At 41.6% G+C, this 25,080-nt stretch overlaps 1 protein-coding gene across 5 annotated transcripts in view; it reads right to left on the reverse strand.

Moving 5' to 3' along the window:
* Positions 1-23,637, reverse strand: part of NUDX23 (nudix hydrolase homolog 23) — a 39,124-nt gene extending 15,487 nt beyond the window's left edge. For 2 of the 5 annotated variants that reach the window (XM_087696504.1, XM_087696501.1), the window contains exons 1-6: positions 23,303-23,636; positions 23,048-23,179; positions 22,892-22,968; positions 22,660-22,819; positions 22,011-22,151; positions 21,838-21,896 (exon numbers count right to left, since the gene is read on the reverse strand). In XM_087696504.1, coding sequence (XP_087552630.1) covers positions 21,838-21,896; positions 22,011-22,151; positions 22,660-22,819; positions 22,892-22,968; positions 23,048-23,179; positions 23,303-23,587 — 854 coding nt within the window. In that variant the 5' untranslated portion in view covers positions 23,588-23,636. Of the gene's footprint in view, positions 1-21,837; positions 21,897-22,010; positions 22,152-22,659; positions 22,820-22,891; positions 22,969-23,047; positions 23,180-23,302 lie in introns of all 5 variants that reach the window. The other 3 variants (XM_087696502.1, XM_087696503.1, XM_087696505.1) reach the window with 3 other exon arrangements.
* Between the last annotated feature and the right edge of the window lie 1,443 nt (positions 23,638-25,080).

Consider the following 25,080-nt stretch of genomic DNA (forward strand, 5'->3'; position numbering starts at 1 on the left):
TGCCTTCAAGCAATGCAACCAATTCTCAAGTCTGATTTTCAACCAATGCAATCATTTCCTCATCCATTGCTTTGCACCAGTTCTTATCAAATACAACTTCACCAAAAGTAGCAGGTTCTTTGTACTCCATGACCTTAGTCATGTATGCACGGGGGCTTGCAAAATATCCACTGTATATGAATCTATCAATTGGGTATCTCACCCTCTACAAGAGTCTCAACTGCATTGCACTACTTGATTCCCTTCTTTCATGAGGCGGAACATATCTGCTCAGCTTAACACCAGGAGTATACATAGACAAAATTCCAGGCCCACTATCCAAGCTATCAACCGACTCATATCCAGAAGTCATCATACCAAGATTCATAGCATCATCAAAAACTTTTTCTTGTCCTCTGCTAACTTTTTCTTTTCCTCTGCTTTCTACATCATTTCTCCCCCTCACTGTCATAGTGCTGTCAATGGATGGTGATACATAGTTACGCAATCTACCAATCCAATGAGATACACTGGGAGATACATCACCTATACTTCCAAACAAGGTAATAACGGAACAACATTAGACCAAGGAGCTACTGATGTTCTCAGCTCTGCCCCTTATTTTTTCACCTCTCCCCACCATATTCTCAGACTTGCCTGAGATTTTTTGCAAACCCTAAAAAGTGCAAAAACCCTAATTTTCACATTGGGGTTTTTTTTGAAATTTCTGCAATTTTCCATCCATTTTGGCCATCTCTTTCCGAATCTCACCTTACAAAGCCCAAAATTTAGGGCTTTCTCAATTTTCTCTCCCAGAGTTCAAATTGACAACCAATTCAAAGAAATTTCACATTTCACAATTTCTTTGACATTCCTACCAAAATTTTGGGGCTTTGCCCAATTTGCGATTCCACATAAGAATCTTCATCCGAAACACCAACATTGCACAATTTCATTGACATTTATGCAAGAAATTTGGGGCTTTTTGTACTAGAGGCTCTGGCACACATCATGAGACAGATTCTAGTTGCTGTTCGCTGTTGCACGCACCCCGGAGGTGACATTACTACAGAAATTCAAGCTATGAGGTACAAATTTCTTCAATTTCTTTGAGATTTTAGCAAGAAATTTGGGGCTTTTGCTTGACACGCATTCCAAGGCAAAAACAAGCAGTACAACAGCATTTGATTGCTCTTATTTCTTGGCTGAGTGCTGATTTGGGTCAAATTGGATATATTTTGACATTTATGTGATGGTTTGGTGCTTGTTTTAATAATCCTGAGGGGATTTTTGGTACTTTGAGGAGTACAATCTATACTTCAGTAGAGAAGTATATGGCTGCACATTTTTGTGCACTACTAACAGCATGGCACGTCAGAGGGCTAATGATCAGAGCAACATTCTCGGTATCCTCACTCAAGAGGACAAACTTGATGGATCAAACTAACCATTGTGGATTTTTATGGTCCGCAACCTTCTTGTAGTGAAGGACTTGTGGGACTATATTATAGGTGATTTACTTGCATCTCAAACACCTTACCGTAACACTAGAGGACAAGCTACTGGTCTTGTTGCCCCTCCTCCCCCTCCTACTCAGGATCAGAGGACATAGGACTCAAAAGATACACAGGCACTTTCTTTGATTGCCTTGTCAATGAAAAGATCAATCATTCCACACATCCGGTCTTGTAAGACCTCAAAATCAACATGGGATGCACTTGAACATATGTTTGCAACACTTAACGAGGCCAAAATATCTAAGCTCTGTAGAGAGTTGGCCAATGTGAACATGGATGAGGGTAGCATATCAAATTACCTTACTCACATACACGATTTGCATGAGCAACTACTCAGTGTGGATGAAATCATTTAGAATGCTGAATTGGTAAACATCATGCTAAACTCTCTTCCAGAGTCGTATCTTGGCTTTCACACCTCTATGATGTTGTCTTTTTTTTTCTTTTTCTTTTTCTTTTTTGTTGGGGGGGGGGGGGGGGGGGGGCAACCCCTTACATTTATGGAGTTGGAAGGCCTCTTGTTGCAAGAGGAACAAACTTGGAAGAATGTTGCATTGCGTTTGGGAGATGTGGCTATGCTTTTCAAGTTCAAGGTGAAGGAAAAGTCCAGCAAAATGCAAAATATCAACAAAAGGGTGATGCCAGACAACCATCAAATCAAGCAATTCAAGACATAGAAAAGTCTTTAAAAAAGCGAAAATGTCATTATTGGATAAAGCCAGGTCACTATATTGATGAATGCTGTAAGAGATTAGCCAAAGAGAATAAAAAGGACTCCGGTTTGGCTATCCAAGAGACATGAACTAGCAAATCTACTGATGGTGATGCTTCAACAAACTTTGTGAAGGAGGATTATGCATTTCTAACTCGCAGTTATGATTCTTCAATGGCTGATTCAGCATTTAATGCTGCTGAAACACAATAAACATGGTATTTTGCAGTTGGGCTTTAAAGCACATCACTTCTAGGAAGTATTTGTTTTCCTCTTTGCATTCAACCCCTGCTAGGAAACATGTTACATGTACAAACAACAGCAATTATGATGTTTGTGGCGTTGGGACAGTCACTATTAGTGCTGCAGATGGTTTTGACTTCATGCTTCTAGATGTCTTGTTTGTGTCTGGCATTACAAAGAACTTATTGTCTATCTCTACTGTTAACAAGTATGGCTTTCAGGTCGTCTTTTAGGATGACAAATGCATTGTCAAAGACAAGGGGATGGATTATGCACTTAGGCTGTTTAGGACTTTGTATAAGGATTTGTTTTTGTTGGATACCTATGGTGTACCCTCTCATGATCCTCTAATAATCACTACTCTATCACCCGCTATGCAAAATGTGCAACTATCGCATGCTTGCTGCTATGGACATATGAGTTTTGGGAGTTTGATGACCCTTCAAAGGTGTCACATGGTAGATGCATTGCCTCTAGTGGAGACTCCACCTCCTCGTGAATGCAAGGGATGTATTTTGGGCAAGATATACAAATTTGCCTTCAAAAAGGATGGTGCAATGAGTATTGTCTAGAAATTGCAACTTATTCACTCTGATATTTGTGGGCCCATGAGGACACGTGTACTTGGAGGTCATCTTTACTTTGTTATATTTATTTATGACTTGATGAATACTCTCGGTATACATGGGTGTATGGACTAAAAGCAAAATCTGACGTGTTTCTGCATTTTAATCATCTTGTTGCAAAGCTTGAGGCTGAAATTGGCTTGAAAAAGCAAACACTTCGCACGAATAGAGAAGGGGAGTACATGTATTGTGCTTTTGAGACATATTTGCTTGATCATGCCATTACGCATCAAGCCACTGTTAGAATGACTCCTCAATAGAATGGTGTTGTTGAAAGGAAGAATCGCACTCTTATGGAGATGACTCACTGTATAGTCACATGCATTATTATTTCTTAGGAGAGGAGACTTGCAATTACAAGCTTACAATGATTCAAATTGGGCTGGTGAAAGATACTAGGCAACCTACTAGTAGACTTTGTTTCTTTCACGACTGTTCATGCATTTCATAAGCAAGAAACAGCCTACGGTGGCTACCTCATCCTGTGAAGCTGAGTACAGGGCAGCCTTCACGACAACAGTGGAATGTGTACGGTTACGCAAATTGTTGGCTGATCTACATTTACCATTGAAGGGTCGTGCACCCATTCTTTCTGACAGTCAGAGTGCTATTGCAGTGGCACGAAATCTTGTGTTTCCTCCTCGCATGAAACATATTGAGGTGCATTACCATTATGTCAGACAGAGATGCTATGCAAGAGAGATCAGCTTGATGTATGTTCCTACACAAAAAATTGGAAGCATTTTCACCAAGGCACTAGCTCGTGAGAAGTTTGAGGCTTTCGCAAGTCCTTAAACATGCTACCCTTTGGTGATTGATCATTCCTGTACTTTACCACATTGGCACTGCAGGGGGATGTACACCTCATCTTTGTGTTTCAAGAAATACACCAAGGTATACCTACTGAAATCATCTATAAATGTCACATAATACTTAGATCCTCCAAGAGATGCATTATGGACTAGTCCCCAAACATGAGAGAGTGTCAAGTGTAGTGACCTCCAGCTATTCCGGACATGTTTTACAAACAAAAAGCGAGATTGTTTGCCAAACTAGCAGGCATCACAAACATGACCTATCTCAGTGTATGCAAACTTTGGCAAACCTGTGACTAGCTGCTTTCTTTACATAGTTTGCAACCGCTGAATATTTACATACCCAATTCTCTTGTGCCATATTTCAAGATCTCTAATAGTGCCCTATCTATGGGTAAAGATGGCTGATTTCTGTTGAGGCAATGCAACATCCAATGTGAACATCCAACCATGTCTGTTGCCTCAAACAATGAGTTTGCAGCCATTGCCAAACTCCTCTATAAAACAGCCATGCTTATTAAAGCGAACAAGCAAGTTTTGCTCTATCATATGTCCCCCTAAAAACAAATTCTTCGTAATAGAGGACACATGCAATACATCATGTAGACTTTTCTTCTACCCATCATGAGTGACCAAGGGAGCTACACCCTTATTTTCAATGCTATGCTGAGTATCATCTCCCATGCAAACATACCCATGCTTTTCTAGAACTATGTCAATAAACCATTCACCATGCAGTGTCATATGATTAGATCCTTTAGAGTCCATATACCAAACATCATCTATCTTAGTTTCCTTAGCTGCACGGTTCTGAACATACATCATAGCAAACAACCTATCAGTAAAAGCATCCTCAACATGACTCGATGATGCATAATATCCCTATCGTTTGCCTTTCTAATTAGCTTACTTTTTCCAACATTCTTTGGCAATGTGACCATACTTGCCATAGTAATGACAGGCCTTATCCTTGTTAGCATTCTCATCTATCATCTAAGACTGCCATGATCCTCTTCCTCTGGAGATAAATCTCCCCCTTGCTCCCAAGTATCCACCACCTCTAGCAATTTGTCGTTGCTGGTTATTGGCATTCTCAAATGCATTCTGTTGAATTCCTCTACCATGAGCGAACCCTCTTCCATGACCGCCATGGCCTCTTTGATTTAAATAGAATATGTTAGCAGATTTGTCAGCTCATGTGTGCGTCTATGCATGCAAGGGTTGGGTACATTATTTAGGATATTTTAGCCATCTTTTATGGTCTTCATTTTGGACATATTTAGCATTTATTGCTGGCCGAACAGCATTAAATGCTAGCCGACCTATTCATATTGAGGACATATTTTTGTCCTATATATTCAGGCTCCTCCTCCTCACTCAGTCACTCATATGCTATCACATGTGTGGAGCCTCCATGCAGAGAAGAGCTAGTGTTGGTGCCCACGTAGCCAATGACTCACCGTTGTATGCAACTGTTCATGTTGGATATATGGATTCCATTTCCTGAGCATACATCTGAGTTCTCATCTGTATTGTGTTCTTCAATGTTCTTTCCTTTCCTTTCTCTTGTCTTGTGTTTCAACAATTTATTACAGCATATATTTACCCTTCCATTGCTGCTCCACTTCTGACATGGTATCAAATTTCAGATTCTATGCTCTTGTTGTGTTTTCTTTGCTGATTTTAGGACTGTTTTGACCATGGCTAACCCAGTGACCTGTTTTTCCTACGTTTTTGCTGACGTTAGCATCTCTACTGCTTGCACTAGTCCCTCTACTATCTGCGTGTCAGTTCCAAACCTGCGTTTTGGCGTCTCTGCATCTCCTCCTAGCTAGACAACTACATTCTCAAGCCGTTTTTGCTATTTTTGGCAATTTCTGGCTAATTTTTTGACTTTTCGTAAGAGTTTGCTTCTTGTTTTGGTCAGATTTTGGTGAGTACTGCATGTGAACTCTCAATTTCTGCAGTCTGCACTTGTGGTTTGGCTGTGTTCCTTCTCCAAATACTTTCTTTTCTCTACTTCTCTTCTAAATCCTCTACAAATGGCTCCTCCATGCACGTCCACTGATGATAAGTTACATGGACCTGATTATCTTACATGGAGTGTTGTGATGAAGGCTTGGTTTATACAGAAGCGGTTATGGTATGTGGTTTGCGGAGTTATTGAATGTCCTTAGTGGCCTTCTCATGTTCTAGCTGATTTTGATGAAGACAACCATGAGAAAGCTGTGCTTACATGGGATTTGGACGACGCACGTGCTTACTTAGCCTTGCTTCAATGTATTTCCAAAGAAGTCCTACCGGCAGTTACCTCTGTTAGAGTCATTCCTTGGAACTGGCAGGCAGTGCCACGTGGCAGCAATCGGACTGCATCAATCGGCTGGCGACATGATCATTTTTAGGCACTATTTTCAGCCTATAAATAAGCTGTGTTTTCAGCAGTCTTGGCAATTGTGTCTCACAGATTTCAGCCTGCAAACTGCGGAGATTGCTCTCACGGTTGACAAAGATCGAGATCCTCAAGGTGGAGACATACGCAAATATTCTCTTTGCACCCGTGTATAATTCTGCATCCTTATATAGCATTCTTCACTGCAGATTTTCTGTGTTTCTCTCTTTCTCTCTCTCTCTTCTCTCTTTGTTCACTCTTTGTCATGACCATTCACTTCCGCATTGCTTCACTCTGACTTGGTATCAGAGCATTGAAGGACTAACCTAGGGTGGACCCATCTGAAGAGGACTTTTTCAGCACAACACAAGGCTGTGTTTTCAGCGTTCAAGTGCGAGCAAGTGGATTGCGCATCAAAACAAGATTGAGGTGGGCGTGGGCGTGCGAGAAAAGAGAAAATTTGTTGAAGCTACTGCTGTTTTTGCTGTTAGAGAAGGAAAAAGGCTGCATTTTGGGCCTTCAAGTGCAGATTTATCCTTTTCATCACCTCTAGTGAGTAAAGAAGGAGCGGGACAAGTGAACCACAACCTTAGCAGGCTGTATTTTCACAGTCTCAAAGGGGGGTGCTCTTTGTGTTTTTTGGTGCAAGCATTGTAGATGACGATGTCGTTTGAGGCCGAGATAGAGTTTCAGGCGATCATGGACCGGAAGGTCCCCGTTCTACCGGCTCTTCCTTCAGACCAAAATCTCAATGGTGAGAACTACCACATCTAGCGGGTCATGATACTAACCATATTGGAGTCCTATGATTTGGCGAAGCTTGTTATGAAGGCTATCAATCGTCCTTCAGGAGACGAGTCCAGACTCTCTTCCAGTGATAAGGTGGAGTTGGCCAAGGCTCAGGCACATTGGGATAAACTCAATGCTCGCATTCGCTCGTTTTTATCTCTCATGTACTTCAGCCGTTATCTCTCATATAGAGCATTTGACAGTGGCTAGAGAGAGATGGCTAGAGAGAGATGGCTAGAATTGGATCAGATGTCTAATCCAATGACCGTAATCAAGTAAGTTCCTTTGGAAGTGCAAATGAGGACCATGAGTGTCAACAAGTCATCATCCATGCGGCAACATATCAACAAGCTAAGGCAGCTTCAGATGCAGGTTCAAAACACAGGGAAGGTGATCACTTCTCAAGACATGGCAATAACTCTCCTTTCAGAGTTACCACTTCCCTTCAATGGTTTTTATTCTACCTTGATTGCTTCAAGATGGTTTGAGACTCTTCGGTGGAAAGAGTTGGTTCCTATGGTCTTGGACCAAGAGGAGCGATTGAAAGGAACCAATGCTTCGAAATCTAAGGCTTTGGTTGGTCAATCCTCTCATAAGAAGGAAAATGACCAAAAGGAGGACAAATCTAAGAAGGACAAAGACAAGGAGTCTACCTGTCACATTTGTGGCAAAACAGATCACTGGAAGAAGGATTGCCCCGACAAGGAGAAGAAAGAGAAGGAGAAGAAGGACAAATCTTCAAAGGATTCCTCATCAACTGCTTTCCTCCATTTGGAGGTGGTTGAGGATTCGACCCTGCCAGCTTCAAATGCTACGCTGATAGCCCCATTCCTCAAGAGTGAATTGTTAACAACGGTGCCTCTAAGTATATGACTCCTTCTTCCACAAGTGTTACTCATTTGCAACCTTCTCATGGACAGATTCTCATTGAAGATAATTCGTGTAACCAGCCTTCCTTCCGTGGATGGGTGGTAAATCCCTGATTACAACCTAATTACAGAAGCAAATAATTGATGCAAATCTGAAAATACAAATTTACCTCTACTAATCTTGGACAATGCACACCCGATTCGCCCCAAAATTAGCGCCTCTTTCGGTATTTTTTTAGCTTTTTTTGAAAAAAAAGTTTATTTACAATGAAATTCTCCTGATCCCCTTCGCAATCCAAACTCCCCTTGCTCTCCAAAGTGACCACCAAGTCATCAATCTGATTTGCCCCTTGATTCGGGAACTTGATTGGCCTTCACCCACTTTATAGAGGATGGAAATGCCCCAAATTGAATGGCTCACTAGTCCTCCACCTAGATTTACCCGAAATTCAAATACCACCAAGTACCTGTACGGCATAACTTATAGCAACTTTTCCCTTTGACATCCCGTGATTTCCAAGGGTCCGAGGCTTGTAAATTTACTCTAACCACAGTTGTGCAACATGTACTTAATCATGTGATTAAAAGTTACTCCACATGTTAATTGAGGTTTCAAAAATACATATCCTCGCGACAACCCCCTTCCTTGAAATCCTTGCAATCGTCCTCAATTGCACTGCCAAATGCATCAAAAGCAAAGTACTACACTGGAATTTCCATAGGGCATCATAGTCAACACAACATTGCGCACTGTTGTTCAACCATTCCATATGCCCCACATATACTGAAAATTACCAGCCAACATAACATACATGAGCTCAACTCATCTGGCAAAACCAAACAATAGTATAGTGAAAACCAAGCATAAACCATGGCCGAAAACATCAATGGCATCATAAGAAATGTTGTTGTCCACAAAACCAGCTCAATACCACTAAATATTAATGATCATACACTGAAAACCAACATTCGATAATCAACCCTTAATGGTCATTAACTAATGCTACACCAAGCATAACCAATGTCATACCAAGCATAACTGATTACACACCGAGCATAACGGATGCAAATGTACAGTTTCAGAGCTGCAGTGAAAACCATACTGATCTGCATACCAAACATAGTGACTAGTACACTGAATAGTGATCCCCCAGCAAATATACCCTGAATGTATCATGAATACATTCGAGATCCACTACTTCTAGGGTTGTCCATTAATAAGGAGCGGAGATGCTAGCTCCCTCACAAGCATCAGGTAATACTCTAGACCTCTACTCTGCTGAACCTCATTGAGCCCCAACCAAAGTTGGCTCTAACTAGAAAGCTTCAAGATAAAGCTGCAACAATTAAGGATGGTCTATCAAGTCATCCTCCTCCATCCATTTAGCATCCATTGGTGAATAATTCTGAAACTTCACCAAGAACCTTCTAGAACCCTCACCCCTGATCTTCCTCTCTTTGTGTGCCAAAAACTTCTTTGGTACCAATATTTCATCGAGCTCTTCAACCTCCAGCTGAATTTCAACACAGACATCCTCTAGCACATCTCCATGAAAAGGTATTGACCAAGCTCACATGAAAGGTATTGTGTATCGGCCAGTGTGGAGGCAATTTCAGCCTATAGGATGCATCATTAATCCTCTCCAACACTTACAACACGGACCAATTCCCCTTTCAATTTTACATCCAAAGTATGAACTTTGCCTCTATGAAAGAGGCTCACAACCTTATCATGAGAATCAATCACTGTATGCACACGATGACAACAAGACATACCAAGCAAGACATCACATTCTTCCAATGGAGCAATAAAGAACTCTTCACTGTCCACATAACTTTGAATGTGCAAACGAAGCTTTCCAATGATGGGAATGACCAACTCTCCATGTCCCTTGCATGAGATACCAATCTCACCCATGGGCCACATCTCATCTGCTCTGATGCCTAAACAGGCTACCATATTAAGAGATGAAATTTGACTGTGCCCCTAGACCAAGAAAAATCAATGCATGTTGATCTCTGATTTTGCCCCATGTCCTGCAAAGTTCAGTACTATCTTGATTAGGCTTATCTGCCACTACATCGAGCACTAAACCAACAGCGGTTTTGCCTTTTTTCCCCTTATTATCATCCTTTTCAGCTTGCTGTTTATTACAACAGTTGCGTGCCATATACCCTTCCTGTTCACAAATATAGCATTTATTTGCAGTCATTAGCTCCCTACGTCGTGCATCACTTTTGCCACCTTTCTCTGCAGTCTGTTCGTCTTTCCAGCCCTATTTTTAGATCTGCCCTGATTTCCAGCTTCATTTTCATATTTACCCTTTTTCTCAACCTTTGCCTCTTTGACATGTGACTTAGCATCATCATCGTGGAATCCTGCATCCTTTCCACGCAGCAATGTGTCAGCTGTAGTAGCAGTTTCTATAAGCCAAGACATGCTGGAAACAATGGACTTAATGCAAAAATCATGAATACCCTCTAGAAAACCACAAATATACTTCTCTACCTGCTCATGGAGGGGTACTGTGCCATAAGAAGTAACTCGTAGCAATGCATCCCAAAACATCATATTATACTGATCCAAGTTCTTGTAGTCTTTGGAATTAAACTCATTCCAAGCTGTCATAATGTCTACTACAAAGGTACTTGTCAACCAATTTGAAGCAAACGTTTGCTTGAACTGGACCCAAGTGGTAGGTGACTTCCCTAGAATAAGAAATGTAGACCACCACAGCAATGCATTTCCCTTCAAAAATGTGGCTGCCTTACGTATCTTAGATGCCTCTATGAAGTTGCCTCCATAGTAGGAGGCATCAAACTGTTGAATAAAAACTAGTGCTTTCGGTCTATCTTGTACACCACTGAAAGGCTCAAACTTCACGCTTTTGCAACCTTCATCATAGTCCTTCGGCGGACCTATGGGAGTCAGGTTATCATAAATGGACTGCTGCAAAAAAGGTGCATTGGCTGTATTTGTGTAAAAACCAGCACTATCTGAAGCACCTACATGACAAGCACCAAATCCTTGTGCTCCAACAGTCCCTGGGGGTGTCGATACATATCCATATGGCCCGCTTTGTCCCCCAAGCATCATGCCTATGCTATCATACATGGGATTAGGCATTCCACTTGCATTACCCAAATACATTGAGTGTTGTGAGCCATGCATTGGCTGCTCCATACCATAGGGATTTGTGCCGTACATTCCCATATGCGTTGCCTGTCCAACCATAGCATGAAAAATGGTACCACCACTAAAGCATGCTTGCTGTCCCATGCTTGCATGTGCATAATTGCCTTGCTTCCCATGTTCCCATGGATTGGCACTACCAAGATGGCCATGCATTTGCACTTGCTGCCCCACGAATACCAACTGTTTGTGCTCATCAAGCATTGTGGGCTCTTCTAAAGATGACTTAGGCATTTCCTGCAATTCTTGTGGCTGTCCCGAAGCTGTAGAAGGTGTCTTCTTCTCTTTGCCTTTGTTGTCCTCCTTTGGGGCATTCAAGAATCATGTAAACTGTGGATCATTTGCCAATTCAGTAAAAAAAAATGTTGTTGTATGCATTCGATCCTTGAAGCTATCATCAAATTCTTCAGCCCCTTGCTGGTCATCAGCCTCTTTATGCATTCAAGTGCCAACATTTGGGTCATTTCCCACATTTTCAGCATGTTGTCCATGCTGGGAACCGTGCCCAACATCAGTCATTGCATTTCCCCCTTCACCACGTGATTGACCAAGGAGTGATGCATCCTCTCCACTTGATCCCGTATCACCATGTGAAGGCATGCTTGCTGTAATTCATTGCTGAGAACAATTTCAGCAATAATGCAATAGTCCCAACTTGCAATCAAATACCACGGACCCACCAATTCAAAGGATTTGATGGTATCCCGGCAATCGAACCATGTAACCAACCTTCCTTCCGTGGATGGGTGGTAAATCCTTGATTACAGCTTAATTACAGCAGCAAACAATTAATGCAAATCCGAAAATACAAATTTACTTATTGATCTTGGACAATGCACACCTGATTGGCCCCAAAATTGGCGCCCCTTTCGGTATTTCTTTAGCTTTATTGAAGAAACAATTGATTTACAATGGGATTCTCCCAATCCCCTTCGCAATCCAAACTCCCCTTGCTGTCCAAAGTGACTAGCAACTCTTCAATCCGATTTGCTCCTTGATTTGGTCACTTGATTGGCCGTCACCTACTTCATAGACGATGGAAATGCCCCAAATTCAATGGCTCACTAGTCCTCCACCTGAATTTAGCTGAAATTCACCTTCAGCCCTGAAAAGTCCAAGTCTTGGAGCTTCCAATTTCTAGCACCCTTCCCGAGGCTGTTGCAAAACCCTAATTTTTGTTATAAATTAGGGTTTATAGCAGAGAAATCTGCAATTTCTCAACCTCCAAGAGTCCAAATGCTGAGGTCTTCAAAGCAAGGCTATGAAATGGCTGGGAGATGAGAGAGAAAGCTGTAGAGAGAGAAAATTCGGAGTTTCTTCGCGAAGAGCTGAAAAAAATCTGTCATTTATTGCTGCTACCTTGTCTCAACAACTTGTAGATGCAAAGAACTAAAGAAAATCAGTCATTTACTGCTGCTACCCTGTCTCAACAGCCTGTAGATGCTGTCACCTGTTGTTGATTGGTCTTCTCCAGCCCCTGGCTGCCTCAGAAGTTCCTCCAATGGCTGCAAATTAGACCAACAACATCTCCTCCCTCTCTATTGCAGGCTAAATACACTAAAAATGCCTCTCTCCAACCTCTAAATACATTTTTCAATCTTGCATGGGCATTTCTGACAAGTGGTAGCCTTCTCAAATTGTTTTTTCAGCATTATCCATAATTAGATATTAATTTTTAGCCTTTAAATACTGAAAATTAATCTAATAATTATTTCGATTCTCTGAAAAATAATCTGACTAGCTAATAATTAAATTAGCTAGGCATCTTCCACTCCCAAGTGTCTCTACGTAATCTTTCACCATCAAATTGGCGTTAGGTACCATTAAACGCCACTTCTCTAGTGTCACCAAATGACACTTATGGCCAGATGAATGACCAAGGCCAACAACTGACACCCGATACCACCAAGTACTGTGCGGCATAACTTATAGCAACTTTTGCCTTTGACATCTTGTGATTTTCTCGTGTCTCGGACTCGTAAATTTATTCTAAACCCAGTTGTCCACATGTCAAGTGAGGTTTCAAAAATACAAGTCCTCATGACAATAGATACTTCCGATCATGTTCTTCTAGGTTGGAGTGATTCGGATTGGGCTGGCAATGTGGACCATAGGCGGTCTACTACGGGTTATTGTTTTACATTGGGTGTTGGTGCTATCTCTTGGAGTAGCAATAAGCAGCCCATAGTAGTCCTATCTTTGACTAAGGCAAAGTATCGGGCCGCGTTTTCTACCACATGTGAGACTATGTGGCTTTGGAGAAGCTTGGCTTCCCCCAAACTCATCCTACAATTTTGTGGTACGACAATGAGTTGCATCGCATTGGCATAGAATCCTGTATTCCATGCCCAGACGAAGCACATAGAGATCAAGTAACACTTCATCAGGGAGAAGCTTCTAGATGAGACCATCGATGTGGAATATTGTAAGATCAAAGACAATCTTGCAGATTTGTTTACGAAGGCGCTTCCCCAAGCTATACTTCACCAGCATTTCAAATCCCTCCGTCTGCTGCCTTGTCTAGTATCTGAGAGAGGGTGTGTCATTCCCTAGACTATCACGCAGTGCCACGCAGGCAGGTGACATGTGGCAGCAGTCGAATTGCAGCAGTAGTCAAATTGCATTGGTCGACTGCATTAAATGTAACTGACCTAATCATTTTTAGGCATTATTTTCAACCTATAAATAGGCTGTGTTTTCAGCAGTCTTGGCAATTGTGTCTCACAAATTTCAGCCTGCAGACTACGGAGATTGCTCTCGGGGCTGACGGAGATCGAGATGCTCGAGGTGGAGACATACACAGATATTCTCTCTACACTCGTGTATAATTCTACATCCTTATACAACATTCTTTACTGCAAATTTTCTACGTTTTACTCTTTCTCTCTCTGTTCACTCTTTGTCACAGTCATTCGCTTCCGCATTGATTCACTCTGACAACCTCTTACACGACATCTAAAGTATGGATGAAGCTGCAACTGATGTATGCAACACCTTCCACCATGAGGGCAGTTACTCTTTATGGATAGCTCCAACAAATTCCATTCGAGGCCAAAGATACTATTCAGTATTTTCTACTTCGTATGGCCCAAATCCAAGACCAGCTTCGACAAATGCAGTTTGCCCTTCCATAGGCTCATCTTATTGGACTCGTACTCTCTAAAGTCCCTCCAATGTTTGATGGAGCAGCGAACGCTTTGAGGACGCAAACATCATCAACTCCTGTCAGTTTTACACATATGACCTCAATGTTGCTTGAGCATGAGGCATCATTGCATTTACAAGGGAGGCTTTCGTCATATTCTAGTGAGGCTCTTGCAGCTTCAGAGAGGGATTCATAGAAGAAGAAGTCGAAGACCCAATGTTACCATTATGGAAAGAAAGGTCACTTACGGAAGGACTGCAAAGAGTTAGCAACTTCCAACAAGAAGAAGAAGAAGAAGAAAACGAAGTGGGATGTAGACTCCTCCAATGAGTCATCATTTGCCTCAGACTCAAACTCTGATCCTCCAACCAAGGAGAAGTCCAAGGCGCAGAAAGGATCAACTTCTTCGAATCGCGGGAAGGGATTGATGGCCCCTTCCTCAGCTGCTTTCTAGTGTTGGTAATGACGGCATCCATCGCAACTCTCCAGCGCCAAAGAGAGAGTGTAAGAGGGTGGTGAGATGGGGCAGCAGCGCCTCATCTATACATCTATACAAATGCACAAGATCCAGAGAGGCACTTCCCTAACGATCAATTGAAGTCTAGCAAGTTCAAATCCTCAAGCTAGGATTGACATCCGGGTTCATGATGGGCTGTTTATTTAACAAAGCGGGCTTGGTTTCTAGAGTCATGAGCTCGCATGAGGGGACACTTTGGTGATCTGGCCAAAGGCAGGGAATCCACGGCCACATATGTTCCAGAGGCATCTTTGACAGGCTGGTCATGTATGCTACTGAGAGACATTCAAACAAACGCAAAGATATGCTATGATCTTCTCTATTTTCAGGTGCTAGTACAATCAACATCGACATCAGGTTCTCTCCAAGGCACCTTGGTGGTGACTTGATCATCTACTTCTTGGCTATCCATGGTTCTACTTGGTTCTATGTTATATGTTTTACGATTCACACTCATTGTACCATTGTATTGTATCAAATCACCCATGATCTGAGAGAGGGTGTTAGCAAATTTCTTAGCTCATGTGTGGATCTAGACATGCAAGGGCTGTGAAGGAAACTGCTAGGGTTTGCACTGAGGAAACACAAAGTGTACACCCACGACAAAAACACAAAGACATAGACACAGACACAGAGGGCAAAACTCAAACCTTAGCTCAAAACTCAAATACTCAAACCCTAAACGCAAAACTCAAAACTTAAATACAAATAGAAGAAGGGAGAGAGAGAGAACACAACTCTGAAGTGAATGAATGTTGTAAATGAATGTAAAAGTGTACAGTGTGCTCAAGGGCAAAGCAATGTCGGAGTGTGACGTCCACTAAAGACGGATCCCAAGTCCATGACCACCAGTCGGAGTGTAGGAGTATTGAATAGTGAATGGCAGCAGGCCGGTCACCACAACGCAGCAGTCTGGAGGCTAGAAACTGGTGAAGGTAGCAGTGTACCACCGATCGGAGGCTGAAAACTGTGCACAGTCTGCTGTTTATAGCAGGTTGAAAAAATGTTTGAGAGTGTCTAATATCATGTAAAGGAATACTCGTCTACAAATAACAAACACAATCATACAATGAAGCATAGACTAATGAAGAACAGCAATTCAAGTTAAAGTAACTTAAGAGACAATGAACACTGAAGAAGATAATGAACGAATGAATGAAGATCAATGTCAAATGGATGAGGTAGCAATGAAAATCAGCAAATGCATGCTCAAATAATGACATGGCAGCCAAGCAATGTGTACAGCCAGCAAAGCCCAAGCTAACATGACACATGGCAGTGTAGTCGGCAGCATGTACATCAAAATGAAGGTAGACATATCACATAGCAAGCTAGCAACAGTTGTTAAGGACCTGTGAGAGTGCGCAACAGAAAGAGTAAAGCGGACAAGGAGAAGGAGACAAAGAAAGAACACAACAGAGAGGGCCGAAGGTACGAGGCTGCAACAGTCAGCCCCAACACGCAGCTCTATGCATCAGTGTGGGCACCAGACAGTAGCTAAGGGAATAAGAGAATGAGGAGGGCTGGCTAATCACGAAGGATCAATGATGGATAATGGATATAACCAAAGTGGGAGTGCATGCCACCTATAAATAGGCAAAAAGTGAAAAAACCCTAAATATGGTCAAATCCCTAAAAGTAGCACCACACAAAAACACACATGACTACTAACAAGGCCAAACCGCAAAGGCTAGACAGCAAGAGCCTGGGGTTGGACAGTGGTAGACAGCAACTCAAACTCACATATCCTCCGTGAATGGAGTGTAGATAGCAATAACATACACTAGCAATCTACAAAACAAGATAGGGCTGAGTGGCGAGCAATCTGTCTGTTTAAAGATTGATGGATCCTCCCAAATTAGGGTTTGGCTTATGGAACACAAAAAACCTCCAAGACCATGTTTCTTTTTAATGAAAGTTTGGTAATTTGAGTTTTGGGGCTGTAATTAAGAGCCAATCAAGTGACATTCCATTTTTTAGCCAAATGAGTGGTCTTTTAACACTTTTGTAGGCCACTAAGCAGCCGACACATATCCTTACCCAATGCCTTGGCCTCTCTACGATGGCCCTATGGACTCCCAAGCAAAGATAACCATTGCCTCTATACTCTTGGTAGATTCTTACGTAGCTGACATACACCCACTTAATTGATGCCCTAGTTGCTTTGGGTGGGATCTCTCAAGGTGATACAGGGTGCTATGCTTGGCAATCTCCCTTGGGAGTCCAACTTTGGGCTTGAGAGGGGGTATTAAGATAAAAAAGGTGTATTGTACATTAAACTTTAATTAGCTCACTTAATCTATGAGAGTGTGCAAAGGAAGGGAAACACATACACAAAGAGAAAGCAGAAGAGAGAACAAAAAAAAGGAAGTGATAACTTTGCACTAAATCTGAATGGAAAGCTAAGTACAATGGCAAATTGTTTAATTCTTGCACGCAACCCAATACATAAATGAGAACATTGGATTAGCTAACGACAACGGTAGCACTAGAGACTTCATAGTGACGTGGGGCAAGTTTTGGGAATAGGAACACGAACGGGGACGGGGACGAGGACTAGGATTACCATTCCCTATCACCATCAAAGGGGGCTCTACCAAGGGGACAAATTTAGGACAATTTGAAGATAGATTGAAACTCGGACTGGAAAGCTAGAAGATGGCCATTCCATGTCACTATGACTAGAGACAAAGCAGGGCTAAAGACGGAGTATGTTGTCAACCTGCACAACAAGAGAAAAACCACCAGTATTTTTCATTTTCTTTTTTTTCCTCTTTTTTTTGGGAGGGGGAGGAGGAGACCTATAAATAACTATCTACAACTAAACATGGCCAACCAACTATTGTAGTCAACTAGCAATATGCTGGCTGACAAACACAAAGATAATAAAATAATGTTGGCAAAAATAATGAACATGCTCCCTAATAAATGCAAGCTATCCACCCCACTAGCCACTAGAAAAGAAAAGCACAAGCTGTAAACTACTCTCTACCAACTCTTGTGCCTCTGTCAAACTCCAATGGAACCCACAACCAAGAGATGGCAAACTAATGAAAGAAAAGCTAACATAAGCAACCCCAAAACTCAAACTTTAATGCTAAAAGTGTTTGTGTGCCCTGTAAGCCATCTAACAAACTTTGGTTGGTTACTCACCTATAAGAAGATGGCATGCATTGCAACCAATCTTCCTCCTCAAAGAGGGTGGTACTAACTTGATTTAAAAATAATCACAGCAAATAAACAATTCACATAAATTGAAAATGCACACTTTACGACTTTAATCTTGGACAATGGACAACATGGTCCCAAAACTGGGGCCCATTGCGGTATTTCTTTTGTTTTTACTGCAAATGGATGGAGTACAATTGCAATCCTCTAACATCCTCCATTAATCCAAGTGCCACTTGTCAAAATTGACCAACAAGCCTCCAAACCAATTTCCCCTTGGTTTGCTCGAGGATTGGCCTTCGCCTTACTCCTTAAAAGACAAATTTAGCCCCAAATCTCATATGAAATAAAATATGTTGTTTCATACATTAATTTAAAAAATACATATGAAAATTATATATAAAATCAGTCTGCACATTAAAAATGTGCAACTTAAATATAGATTATAAGGAGACCTAGGTATTATGAAGAAGAATGAGGAGAAAGGAGAGACTAAGGAAGAGGAATTTGGGAAATGCAGAAGATTTAATATGTATGAATGAAACTTGAAAGTGAGAGAGAGGGAAAGGGATAGAGAGGAAAAGGGAAAAGGATAGTAGCTTGAAAGTTAAGCTCAAGAGAGAAAGATTGATGAAGATGGAGGCTTGTTTGTGTAGTGAGATGTGGGGAGGGGGCTGCCCTTTTATAAGGGCTGAGAGAAGAAAGAAGAGAAGAGGAAGAAATATGAAAGAGAGAGGAGTGTAAATGAAGAAAAGTTTACATGTGTAACAAGCCAAAAAAATAGGGAAATTTTTAAAAAGATGCACCTATAGACATTTTAAAATATCTTTTTTTTTTTGTACTATTCGAATGCATGCAAAATGTATAGTACCGTACGAAACGTACTGTACGCGCACAAAATGCAACCATGTTCATGTTGTTACCATGTCCACTTCAAATGTGCTTGTCAACCAATTTGAAACAAACATTTACTTGAACTTAACCCAAGTGATACGTGCTCTTTCCCGAATAAGAAGTATAGATCACCACTGTAATGCATTTCCCTTCAAAAATATAGCCGCCTTATTTTAGACGCCTCTATGAAGTTGCCTCTCCAATAGGCTACATCAAATTGCTGTATCAAAGTGAGAGCTTTCAGTCTATCTTGTGCACCACTGAAAGATTCAAACTTCACACTTTTTCCACCCTCATCATAGTCCTTTGCCAAACCTATAGAAGTCAAATTGTCATAACTCAAAAACTGCAAAAAGGGTGCACTTGTTGTATCTCCATGATAACCAGAACTATCAAATGCATTTACATGACCAGCACTAAATCCTTATGCTCCAACATCCACAGGGGATGCAAACACATTTCCATATGGCCCACTTTGTGTCCCAAGCATCATGCCTATACTACCGTACATGGAATTGTGCATTCCACCTAACATACCCAAATACATTGGGTGTTAAGAACCATGCAATGGCGTTGCATACCATGGGGATTTGTGCCATACATTCCCGTATGCAATCCTTGAGCAACCATTGCATGAAAAATGGTGCCACCACCGAAATATCCTTGTTGTCCCATGTTTGCATTTGCATGAATACCTTGCTGTCCATATTCCCATGGATTAGCACTACCAAGTTGGCCATGCATTTGCACTTGTTCCACGGGTACCAAATGTTTGTGCTCATCAACAACTTTGGGCTCTTCCATTGGAGGCTTAAGCATTTCCTTTTGTTCTTTTGGTTGTCCCAAAGCTCTAGAAGGTATCTTCATCTCTTTGCCTTCATTGTCCTTTGGGGCATTCAAGAATCGAGTAAACTGAGGATCCTTTGCTAATTCAACAAAGAGATTTGTTATTGTCCTCATCCAATCTTTAATGCTAGTCAAATCTTGAGGCATGGAAATCCCTACATTTGGGTCATTTCCCACCTTTTCAGCTTGTTGTCCATGCTAAGAAACTTGTCCAAGATCATGCATTGCATTTCCCCCTTCACCACATGAATGACCAAATTGAGATGCATCATCACCACTTGATCCCATATCACCTTGTAAAGACATACTTGCTATATTCAACAACTGGGCACAATTTTAGCAATAATGCAAAGCTTCTAACTTGCAATCAAGTGCCTCAAGTCCACAAATTCAAAGGATTTGATGGTATCTCAGCAATGGAACCATAAAACCAGCCTTCCTTCCGTGAAGGGATGGTAATAACCCGATTATAATTTAATTATAGCAAGCAATAATGAATGAAATGCTGAAACACAAACATTTACCAATCAATATTGCACATTGACACCCTATTGGCCCCAAAACTGGCACCTCTTTTGGTACTTTTTTTATCTTTGGTTGCAATTGAATTTAAATACAATGGGATTCCTTCAATCCCCTTCGCAATCCAAAAGCCCCTTGCTGTCAATAATGACCAATAAGTCTTCAAATTGATTTGCCCCTTGATCTACTCAAGCAATAGGCCTTCACCTATACCTCTCCATCAACACCCTTGCCACATAACAGATCTTATGGCGAAAGTTGTTCACTATATATTGCCTTTTTTTCAAACCATAAAGCCCATTACCTTGGGCTACTCAAAAGAATATGTTTATCGCCTTTGCAATTGTGGTAGACCCTTAGGCAATCCATTGTGGAGACACCTTAGTCCAATGCCTTCGTTTCTTTGAAGTGGGACCTTTTGGGCAAAAGAGGGCAAACTCTCTCTCAGAGACCCTTTTTGTCTAAGAGGGGGTGTTGAGCCACACGACAACTGCAACCTATGTTTTACCTTGCGCAGACTACATTTTTTGCTCCAATGAATAGCCAGGTAGTTTTGCTACCTCCATTGCTGCACCATCTTGGAATCTGGAGTACGACACACTCTAGGAATCGTTTTCAATGTCTTCGACGCCGCTCTCAACTCCCCTTTGTCCCAATGCTCGAGAGTCCAGGCGCACAAGTTCCAAGCCCCATCATATCATCTACAGTCCTATATGCTCATCTTTATTAAGCATTCATCAAGTTATGTTTGTTGTGGTGTTGGTAGTGTTTGTGTTTCTTTGTGCTTGCCCTAGCATTTCTTTATAGCCCCAAGCATACTTTCAAAGGACTTAGATAGAACGTATAAGTCACCTTAAATTTCAAGGAGATTAATGTGCCACTCTAATATCCCTGACATCCCACAACCATGGTTCACACCTCTCTTTTTATAATCACTCTACTTACTTCCAAAGAAGAAAGTTGTCAGAGTAGGAATTCTTGAATCTTTGCCTCATGCAAGACAAATGCCTGATGCAAAATCAAAAATGAAGGCGTCTTGTCAACCATACTTGCCATAAATGCCACAAACATAAAAGTCAAAAAAGGACATCATGTTCTACTTCCAAAGGCCCTCCCAAAAAGCATTTAAAAATCAAGTTTGTAGGCTTAATATTTTGTTGCAAAATGACATGTCTTGTAGTGGATACATAACATCATACCTTATAAGTTATTGGGCACAACTTGGATAAATGCAACTAACTCTCCATGTAATCGACCACTTTACCGTGAGAGATATCTTTGGAGTTCAAACATTCAATGAAGTGGTCTTCCACCAACATGCTCAACATTTGAACTTCCATCCCTCCCTCTATGCCTCTCAATGAAGTGGTCTACCACTAGCATCCTCAACATTGAGCTTCCAAACCTCCCTCCCTCTCCTCCCCCTCCCCCGCAATCACCCATCACTTGTGACTGATGAAATAACAATTGTTTCATCCCACTTTAAAAAAACATGTGTTTTCCATACCCAAGATTGTGGCTAGCATGCACCAACAAATAACTATACACCAAGGCTTTCAGGCTGCAAAAGTTGAATTTATTATCATGCTACATGCACCTTCAAACTTAAATACCTTTTCTCGATAACACCATGATGAACTCTAAAAGTTCCCATGTTGAAATCTTCCACATACTGCAAGAAATTCAACATTGTGTTGATTAACATAAAATTTAATTGTGAGACTTGCCCAATTAGTCAACGTACAAAACCTTTGGCTTAACATGATACACAACCTACATGACTCACCAATTTCAAGGCTACCCTTATTGAGGAGAAGGCAATTTCATTAAATGGAATATCCTCAAGCTTGAAAAGAGCGCAATCCAAAGACTCGCTCCCTGGAGAGAAATGAGGTGTCTTCAATTTGGCACGATAAATTATGTAGCTCTGCTCTGCAGACATAAACAAACCTTGAGTGGAAAGGCAGTGGTCCTACTCAAATTGTCATTCTTATGACCAGCACCAAAAGCAATAAATGTTTGAATCATATAGTGCTTAACCAACAAATCAGAGGGTCAGTACACCAATCACCTAATGCTCTACCATAATGCTGATAACAATTGAGGCCTTCGCATTTAACATTCTTCTCACAGGTGACATAATAGAGTGTTCACTGATCTAATATTTCCCGTCCAACTAACCTTTCAATTAAATCAGGTGCTAGAGATGCAAACATACAGCACACATACAGCACAATTTCGTACTTTACTGACTGACCTAGAATTAGTGCTAGGATCACATGCAATGAGATTCTCGGATACCAATACTGCTTCAAAATAGAAGCAGCTGCCGGTACAATCACTATCCCTGTTTTTCCATTTACTCCAGGATAAAAAACATGTCTACCAACCTGTAAGCTTAAGATTTTGTATAGCTTGTCAGAGAATCAAAATACCTGACCAATCTGCGGAATATCCAGTTGGGCAAATGGTGCTACGATTGTGACTTCTGCATTGGCTTCCTCCCAAGTCTCTCTTACTGCTCCCTCTGCAGCAGACTCACCGAGTTCCATGTAGCCGGCGGGAAGAGTCCTGCTTGAAGATGTTTTCAGGAAGCTATTATGAAGGGAAAAAATGTGACCTCTTTAGCCTGGTACTAAACAAGCTAACTGCATGAAAGCTCCGTACCATAGTCCAAAGGATGGTTCAATGCTTCTCTTACACAAAAGAACTTTATCTTCGTCGGCAACTAAGCAACCAACGACCTGCAAGAGATTTAATGTTCATCTACTGCAGCAGAAGTACATGCAGTGACTAGATCACCTGCTAATGATCGAACTTCACCATTTTAGGGTTCTGGTAATGTACGAGGCCACATAACGTGCAAACGTATCTTGGCTTTTCCTCTCCCTGTGGTATGCGCTCTTCCACAGGGGCACCACATGCAGAACAAAAGCTGATCTTGGGGCCTGCTACCTGGCAACGCATACATGCAAAAAACATTTAAAAATCTCTCTCTCTCTCTCTCTCTCTCTCTCTCTCTCTCTCTCTCTCTCTCTCTCTCTCTCTCTCTCTCTCTCTCTCTCTCTCTCTCTCTACCTTTGGAGCAGAACGTGTTTGCAGCGCTGGAGAGGGCAAGTCCATGTTACTGGAGCAAAACGGCACAGATTGAACGACCCGAGTGTTAAAGTGGGGCAGGCTGGCACCAAAACAAACGCCGGATCGAGCAAGCAAATGGCGGCCTGCGGCAGGCGGCGAAGGGCCAAACCCCCGATGCACACTCGACGACAGCTTGCTGATCAGAAAAGAATGCGAATTGAAGTGATGGTGGAGACTAGACGTGCCGCTGCTACAGGCTCTGGCCAGCAACCCACTTCCTCCCATCCTCACTTCTCGGCTTCTCTCTCTATCTCCTCACAGTCATCGGGTGACGAAAAAGGTACGCAATTGATTAACTGGTTAATTGAATAAATAAAATCGGCTTAGGCATACAAAAGTGGATAGGCTAGGCCAATCCTCTAGAGGTAAGACGAGCTTCTTAGGCGGCTCAACCTTACGTTCTCAAATCCATCACAAGTAAGTACATCTAAGCTTGAAATGTTTGAAATGTTTGATTGCCTCGAGTCATTTGCCATAGTAAGACTCGAGACTTCACACGAAAGGCATTTGCCATGGTAAGAGAAACCCCCTCTTCTCAAATAGGGGCAATGCTTTGTCTCTAGTTGAGACATTGGTTGTCACTAACTCAATAGCATCTAACCGAGATATTGATTGTGGCCATCATCTTTTCCAAGAAAGCATTGGCCCTAAGAGAGGCATAATCTCTTGTTGAGACATACAAGTAGACTTGAGTCATCTCTCCTCTAAACTCCCATCCATATCAATGCCAGGCATTGAGCATCATGAACCATTTGGGGCAAAGGGTCTTTTAATTGTCTAAAGTCAACTCTAGACAACATCACGAGAAATTTACATGGAGCCACAACACAATGAATTGATCCATCTCAAGCAAGGTTGTTGAACACTCTCTAGACCCTTTGAGACCATACGGTTGTTGAGTGCATTACTAGATCAAAAACACTGGGACTAGTAGACATTGCTACTTCTCTTGACTCGTAACCTTGCACAAAAAACGAAAGTTGGAACAAATCTATGAGGAGAGGAAGTCAAGGTTTAAAGCATTGATAAGGACATCACTACATGAAGAGTCATCAATCCTTAAAGACAATTAGGCTTGCTCTTGCGAGATACGCAAGAGTAGAGACTACAAGGGCTTGGGTTTTACGTACAACCTAGACAATTGCAACTATTGCCTTATGAGGGAATGTCATTGTACTCACAAGTTGGACAAGGTTGATAAAACAAAAGAAGAACCAAACAATTAGGAAATAATAAGACAAAACAACAAGGGACATTAAATAGGAAATGGGGGCAAGCATAAACCAAAGACCCCAATAAGATTGAGCTTGTAGGAAACCATGAACAACATGAGTAACATCTAAAAGCCACAAGGAGAGAGAAAGGAAAATTTCACCAAGGAACAATAGCACACCATAAAGACATCATGTATACATTACCCCACACACATGGGATAGAGGGAATTAAACATGCCTACTAGGCCAACTAGGACCACAAATGTAGCCTAGCTCAAGCACTCGTAGCATTGACACCACACTATTTCTATCCAGATACTAAGAACATTTAGCCTCCAAAGGAAGTCTAATAGGAACTCCCATTTCTTTATTAGGGCTCATTAGTCTCATAGAAACAATGGTCACTTAAGAACATACTAAGACCATGGTTGGAACAAGTTCTAACACAAACACTCTGAGTTTGATACAATGGAGTTTCCCACGGATATCCAACGGCTCATTACA

Source organism: Lygodium microphyllum, chromosome 16 (genome assembly GCF_053477565.2).
Source record: "Lygodium microphyllum isolate KBCC chromosome 16, Lygodium_microphyllum_v1.1.10, whole genome shotgun sequence".
In the NCBI taxonomy this organism is placed as follows: domain Eukaryota; kingdom Viridiplantae; phylum Streptophyta; class Polypodiopsida; order Schizaeales; family Lygodiaceae; genus Lygodium; species Lygodium microphyllum.